At 52.3% G+C, this 7,444-nt stretch overlaps 1 protein-coding gene across 3 annotated transcripts in view; it reads right to left on the minus strand.

The window, feature by feature from the left end:
• Positions 1 to 866: 866 nt before the first annotated feature.
• LOC129685887 (zinc finger protein 226-like) overlaps positions 867 to 7,444 on the minus strand; it is an 8,966-nt gene continuing 2,388 nt past the window's right edge. The window contains exons 2-6 of one of the 3 annotated variants that reach the window (XM_055619401.1): positions 7,007 to 7,042; positions 5,870 to 5,912; positions 4,259 to 4,385; positions 2,640 to 2,739; positions 867 to 2,498 (exon numbers count right to left, since the gene is read on the minus strand). In XM_055619401.1, the coding sequence (XP_055475376.1) occupies positions 1,283 to 2,498; positions 2,640 to 2,739; positions 4,259 to 4,385; positions 5,870 to 5,872 (1,446 nt within the window). In that variant the 5' untranslated portion in view covers positions 5,873 to 5,912; positions 7,007 to 7,042 and the 3' untranslated portion in view covers positions 867 to 1,282. The remainder of the gene's footprint in view (positions 2,499 to 2,639; positions 2,740 to 4,258; positions 4,386 to 5,869; positions 5,913 to 7,006; positions 7,043 to 7,444) is intronic. The other 2 variants (XM_055619403.1, XM_055619400.1) reach the window with 2 other exon arrangements.

Raw genomic sequence — 7,444 nt, forward strand, 5'->3', positions numbered from 1 at the left:
ACTCCACCTCCCGGAAGGCCCTTCTGCTGCTCTGCTCGCTTTATGTGCCTCACCAAGGCGGTCCGTGTATCCTTGGGCCGAGGCAGTCACAGCAGCGCTGGGTAGTTTGGGTCACTGAGACGAAAGGCCTGACAGGAACAACTTGAAAGGGTTTTTGGTTTATTTATTTATTTATTTGGCCCAGGTTAAAAAGAGATTTCAGTTCATCGCGGCTCGAGTGCCCTGATGGGAAAACCCTAGCTTGGGCACATATAAATGCGGTTTCACATAAGGAGCCTGGTCCAAGCAGAGAACCTCTACGTGTTCAAATCCGTGCGTCTGGGCCATTTCCCTCTACCCCACACAGAGCCGAAGAGGAGTGCGTCCTGTACCGTGGAGAATCTTGTTAGTGAAGGGCTAACAAACTTCGTTTCACCTTACCCTGTCAGAAAGGACAATTGCATCTACTCGCAAAAACACGAGACCAAGTTCAAGAAGACGCAATCCAACTCAGCAACAAGGGTTGAAGCAAAGGACGCGTATTAGTGAAGGACAACAGCAAGGTGACGCTGCCCTGGGGACTGGGCTCGGACCCGCGAGAGGCAGCCAAGTGTCCCAACGCCGAGCTATGGCCCGGAGCACAAAGTGGGTTTTTATATTTCGGCTGCTTGAGTTTTTGTTGACCTATCAGGGTTCCTGCTCCAAACAGAAACTCGCATCTCAACAGTTTGGAAAGTGCATCCTCGTTACAGCTTCAGTCTAAGTTCTCAGCACTAGGGCGTCACTAATTCGCCAGCTTTTCTTTATAACCAACACGACACTTCCGAAAAGCCCTGATGGCTCATCCTTCCCAGAGTTCTCCTTGTAACACTTGAAAAAGAGAACAACCAACCAAAGCCTGCTGTGGCTCAGCAGTGCCCGGGTGCACAGGGTGGAAGGTTCACACCCTGACCAGTGCTGACTGGGTGGTAAAGGTGAGCCACCGAGCCCGATTGACCATAAGGTGGAGAGAGGGAACCCACTCCTAAAAGACGCCCGCTGACCTGCACTGTGCCTATGCCAGCATGTGTGCGTGCCCGCGTACACTATGGTGGTGGTTTAAGTTCTATTCTGTGTATGTTTTGTCTACATGCATGTTTATGTGCCTTCTGTCTGATCTGCTGGAGCTCAGGTTATGGATGGTGGTGAACCACCATCTGGAGGCTGGGAACTGGGTCTGAGCCACCTCTCCAGCCCTCACACTAAACTGCAAAATGTAATTAAATGCAAAAAAGAAAGAATTCACACGACAGTCTGGAAAGCACTATTTTATAGAGCTCGTCTCCTGTGCCGGCTCCCCGGGGCTTTGGCCAGCCTTCCCATCGGCTCTGCCTCGGCTGTGGATCCTGTGGTGGATGAGGAAGTTGGAGCGCCAACCGAAGCTCTTCCCACAGACCTCGCAGCTGTACGGCTTCTCCCCCGTGTGCACTCTCCGGTGGGACTGCAGCTGTGAGGAGCGGCTGAAGACCTTCCCACACGCGTCACACCGGTACGGCTTCTCCCCGGTGTGTACTCGCAGATGGACTTGCAGATTTGAGTTCAGAGTGTAGCCTTTGCCACACAGGGTACACACGTAGGACTTCTCCCCAGTGTGGATGCCCTGGTGGGCCTGGAGGCTCGAGGGGCGGCTGAACTCCTTCCCACAGTCCACACACTTGTAGGGCTTCTCCCCCGTGTGCACTCTCTGATGAATGTACAGGTTTGAGCTACAAATGAAGCTCTTCCCACACTCCTGACACTTGTACGGCTTCTCTCCCGTGTGGACCCTCTGGTGGGACCGGAGGTGTGAGCTCCGGCTGAAGCTCTTACCGCACGCCTCGCATCTGAACGGCTTCTCCCCACTGTGCAGCCTCTTGTGGTCCTCCAGGTGGGAGGTCTGGCTGAAAGCACTCCCACACACCTCACAACTGTAAGGCCTCTGCCTCGTGTGCACTTTAAAGTGAACGTGAAGAGATGATCTGCAACTGAAATACTTTCCACACTGCTCACACTGGAATGGCTTCACTGGAGCGTGGGCCTTCTGATGGGTGGGTTCACGTGGGACATGGCTGCATTCCTTACGTTTGTCTCCTGTGTGGTCTCCTTGATGAATGCAACCAGCAGGGCTACCGCCAAAGCCCTTCTCACATTCAACACACCCACGAGACCTCTCTCCCACGTCTGACAGTTGGTGAGGATCAAAGCTGGAGAGCTGTGTAACAGCTTCTTTATTTGGGTAACTCTTCTGTCCAGTGTTCATTCTCTTCTGATCAAAAGGCGCCATCTTGACGCCTTCTCTCCTGCGATCGCTGGAGCTGTAAGGCTCTTTGCTTCTGTGTGCTCTACGATCACTGTGGGAACGTGACCTCTCACCTGTAGAGTGAACATCCTGTGCACTCTGAGCCAGGTCGTCTCTCACGGAAATTTGCTGGTATCCATCCTTAGGACGCTGTGGCTCCGTCAGGAAATTACTCTGGGGTCTCCAAGTCGGAAGTGGGAGCCTTTCAGAATCAATGGGAACATTTGCTTTATGTCTTGGTATACCGTTCTCACCTTCAGAAAGGTGAGCCGATAACCCTGGCTCCAACCGACATGGGGACTCTCCCTGTAACTGAGGAGGGTTCACCACGGAGCCTGCATACCTGCTTAAGTCGTCCGTGACCCACTGCCAGATCTGCCAGCAGGAAGGGGATTCAGGCGACCCTCTGTGGACAGCTCTTATCTCACTCTGATTGTTAATTCCTATAGACAGAGATAAAGACAAGTGAAAACTGTTCACACTTCAGGATTTCACACTTAGGTCACAATACTAGACTTTAAATTGACTCTAGATGATTCTTTAGCTCACCTTTTCATTCTTAATGAATTTTCCTGGTTTAAATGCTGACAGAAACCAAGACATAGTCTCCCGAGCTCCCAACTACTAAGAACCAATAAAACCAAAGCTGAAGATTGTCACCTAAATCTCCTCTCCCCTTCTCATTCAAGGCTTCTCTTCTCTTTCTATGTGTGGTTTACATCTTTTAAAAAGCCGATACTCTGAACATGTAAAATCACAAATGTAAAAAGGGTTCGACAGTGAAAATGCACTCCAAACTGCAGTTACAGCCAGATCATCAGTACAATGAAAACAATGTGTTTAGACCCCCAAAGCCCCTCGGATAAACACCCCCAAGCCCCCCCCCCAGAGAAACACCATTCCGTGACCCCTCCACCACAAACACGTACTTCAGAATCAAAGCTTGGGTAACCTACTTTTAGCTCACAAATCTCTCACTTGCTCTACACCCACTCATCCAACGTGGATTATTCTAAGAAACGCTATGCCAGCACCCTTCCTTTAAAGTTGCCAGAACCAGTGCTGGAGAGGTGACCCACGGAAAAGGGCACTGCTGTCATCCAAGAACCAGAGTCCTGGGTCCGGCACCTACAACCACCTAGCTACTATTATGCTCCAGCTTCAGAGGATCCAATGCCCTTTTCTGACCTTAGAAGGCTCCCACACAGAGAGTCTCTCTCACATACACACACATAAAAATAGTAAATACAAGTATCTTTTAAAACATTATCAGTAGAGGGGCTGGAGAGATGGGTCAGCGATTAAGAGTGCTTGCTGCTCTTCCAGAGGACCCAAGTTCAGTTCCCAGACACACAACCCGAGCCTCACAACCGCCTGTAACTCCTGATGCCCTCTTCTAGCCTCAGGGGGTCCACACCCCCACATACACACACACACACACACACACACACACACACACACACACACACCAAATAAGATGTAATTTTGTTGCTGTTTGTTTATCAAGGCAAGGTTTCTCTGGGCGGCCCTGGCTGTCCTGAAACGCACTCTGTAGACCAGGCTGGCCTCAGACTCAAGAGATCTGCCTGCCCCTGCCTGATTGATGCTGGGACTAAAGGTGTGCGCAACACTGCCCGGTAAGATATGATCGTTTTTAGAACAATACTATGTGGGGCTAGATTCACGCTGTGGACCGCTGTGGCTCTTCTTCCAGATCGCTCAGGCTCAGTTCTCAGCACCACACAGTGGCTCACAGATCAAGGGGTCCAATTCCCTGCACTGGCCTCCACAGGCACCAGAAAAAATACAACCAAACATAAAAGTAAATAAATAAATAGCCTGTTCAGAAAACGAAAGGAACGTTTTTTGACTATGAGAATAAGCAAAGTCCCAGGGAACCATGTTGAGAGCCGCAAAGCTTTACAATCACAAAGATGAGTGCCAGATAGCACCTGTTCTCACCCACTGAAAGCAGGTTCCAAAAATTCTCCACCATCACATCTTGGTACAGCTTCCTCTGGGCAGAGTCCAGCAGCCTGAACTCCTCCTTAGTGAAGACCACGGCCACGTCCTTGAATGTCACCGCCTCCTACAAGCACACACGACCTCAGTCTTACAGACCACTGCTGCTAGTGACATCCTCACAGCTGAAAGAGTCTATCTTTGGGGGAAGGGAGAGTAAGCGTGTAAAAAGACTCAGGAAGTTCTAAAGCGGGACTCCTTGAGATTCTGGAATTAAACATCTCGTAATTCCCAGGAAGCCCCTGAAACTGAGCAAGGTCCTGGTCAGAGTCAAATGTACAGTAGAACTGCTGAGGGGCCTCAGGTCAGCAGAGTTCCCTGGCAGAGACTCTGCAAGGTGTAAGTAGAGTATACCGGGTAATCGTCTTGTGATGCAGCCGCCCTGGAGTCACCACAGTCCTGGGAGTGACCCCAAGAAAACCACCAATTCACCAACTTGGACTTGGGTGGTACGGCACCTGTGGCTGTTCTGGGGTCCCCACCTGGAGACAGTAGATGCATGTGCCCCCTAAGAAAAGGGGCATGACGCCCTGAAAAGGCAGGGAGCTGAGCTTTCAGGGACAAACAAGCCCCTGGCATGTCTTCAGGACTTCACATGCTTTCCTAGACATTCTAATTTTAAAATCACATCTGTTCAGTGTTTGTGCTTGTGTGAAAGGCAGAGGGTGACTTGTGGAAGGTGGTTTTCTCCTGTAAGGAGACAGTGGCCAGAGTCCAGTTAGCTCTTCTGATTTGCTTCCCCATTGTTAGCATGGTCAAGCTGAGTTCACATTCCCGGGCTCAGAGACGAGCTCCTACCCTGCCCTTCCAAGTGTTTTCTTGCCTGCTAAGTGGGTAAAGGATGTAGAACTTGGCCGTGTGTGGTGGCACGAACCTTTAACCCCAGCACTCGGGAGGCAGAGGCAGGCCAAGTTTGAGACCACAGCCTGGTCTACAAAGTGAGTCCAGGACAGCCAAGGCTACACAATAAATACGGTCCCGAAAAAACTAAAAAAGAAAAACAAAAAATACAGAACTTGTTGTTATCTTAACCAGCTGCCTGCTGCCCCGCTCCTTCGTCCCTGATCACCTTGAGCTCAGGGCCACACCTCTCAGATGAATCTCCAACAGATACTCAAAATATACTGGGTGACCCCGAAGCTCATCCAAGGCCCCCCGTTTTGCGGTTTTACCCTGTAATATGCGATAGGGGCTCCCCTCAGGGACTTGGTTCAGATCCTGAGCTGACCATCTCCCAAGCGCTCAGAAAATGAAGCTTGCCTGCCTGCCTTCTTTTGGCTTTTCGAGACAGGGTTTCTCTGTGTAGCCCTGGCTGTGCAGGGCTCACTTTATAGACCAGGCTTCATCTCTGAATTGAGTTTTCTCGGCTTCCGCCACAAACCCAACCCTTCTACCATGTAGGCCCTGGGGGTCAGGGTCAGCTCTTCAGGCTCGGAGGCAGGGCCCTGGCCCGAGCCATCTTGACTACTCTCAAGCACTTTGAGTCTCCTAAGAGAAGAAGCTGAGGCCTGAGGATTCTGACGGCATTCGAGCCAGCCAAGCTCTGCTTACCATGGCGAGCTCCCCGTTATCCTTCCTGTCGGGAGTGAGGAGCCTAGGAGGGCAGAAACAGGAAGAGATGTTGGTGGACCGTGGCCACAGGCTGACCGCAGTCAGACAGGCAGGGTCGGAGGACAGCGGACACACCACAGCAGTGTGCCCGACCACAACCTGTGAAAGTTCCTTGAGATTTTCCTGTTTTTTTTTTTTGTTTTTGTTTTTTTTTTTCTCACAATCTTCTGTCAGTTTTAAGTGAGAAGGAAACGTGATGATAACTTGCGGTGATAACGGTGCTGAAGGCACACACGTTTTCTCACGTGCAACAGCGTGTACCTCGAGGTAATCCTGGCCGGTCTTCCCGCAACTAGGAGGAAGGACTCTAGCAGGAGGGAAGACCAGGCCCACGTGCAGGGCCCCGGGGTTGGGATTAATGGAGCTGAGTTCTAACTTGACCCCACACCGCTGCCTCGTGCTGCCTGGGACAGTTAGTGGACGAGGCTGCTGACAGTACCGGCTGAGGAGAAGGACAGCTTGGACCGGGCAGGAGGCCCGAGTGTCACTGCATTTCACCTGTGCCACGCAGCACAATGGGTTTTTGGAAGAGCCCTTCCCTCAACTGTTTACACTTTACCGGGGCAGGGGACCTCCTCACACACTCCAGCGGGACGGGCGGCACTGCCACCAGGAGAGGCCAAGGCTGCTGGGTCGTGTGGCCAGCTCAGCTGCTGCAGCCAGCCCTGAGGACATGCCCAAGAAAAGTCCAGGCTCATCCCAGGGACACATTCATAGGACCGGCATGCGGGAAGGGAAGGCATCCACCAGGAAGGCATCTCCTCTACCCAGAAGGTATCCACCTGGACCGCATCCCTCTGCTCTCTCTCCTGCTCCTGGGCTGAGGCAAGCTGGAAGTGACTTGGGTACAGGCGCTTACCACCAGCCTGAGCTCCACCCCCAGGATCCACACGTGGGAGTGAGCGAAGCACCAGCTCAGGCACCGCACAGCAAAGGTTAATGAAGATATACGTAAATACTAAAAACAGTGGGGGGCTCCTAACTGGGTTCTGAGGCCAGCCTCCCCTCCCATGGCTTCCCTTGGATAAATGAAGCTCGAACTAGTCAGTCCCAGCCTCCCACATCGGCCTTACTCACGTGGGGCTCCCCGCGCTGTTTTCTGGGAAGTCAGGGCTGCAGGGAAACCAAAACTTGTTTACAAAATTCCATCTATGAAAGCTCAGGGTTCAAGCCCGAGCTCCCGCCACAGGCACCCAGAAGACTATGAAGGTCACCAGCGGGCACCCCCCTGAGCTTGCCAAGTCACAGACAACCCTTGTGCCAGGCGGTTTTGAGCATTTCACGGACCACTTTCTTTTTTTCTCCAAGTATGCTCGAGTAAGGTCTAACGCCTCTCTTTCACAGTAAAATGCACAGGGATCAGCTGGCAGGGCAGAGGCAGAGCCGGTTGTGGGGTGTGGGGGGTGAGAGGGATGGGAGAGGAGGCCGCAGGAAGGGAGAGGGGGCTGCAGGAGGGGGAGGGGCTGCAGGCGGGAGAGGGGGCTGCAGGAGGGGAGAGGGGGCTGCAGGAGGGGG

The sequence above is a fragment of the Psammomys obesus genome, unplaced genomic scaffold, assembly GCF_907164565.1.
Source record: "Psammomys obesus unplaced genomic scaffold, mPsaObe1.curated_primary_1811, whole genome shotgun sequence".
Taxonomy (NCBI): Eukaryota; Metazoa; Chordata; class Mammalia; order Rodentia; family Muridae; genus Psammomys; species Psammomys obesus.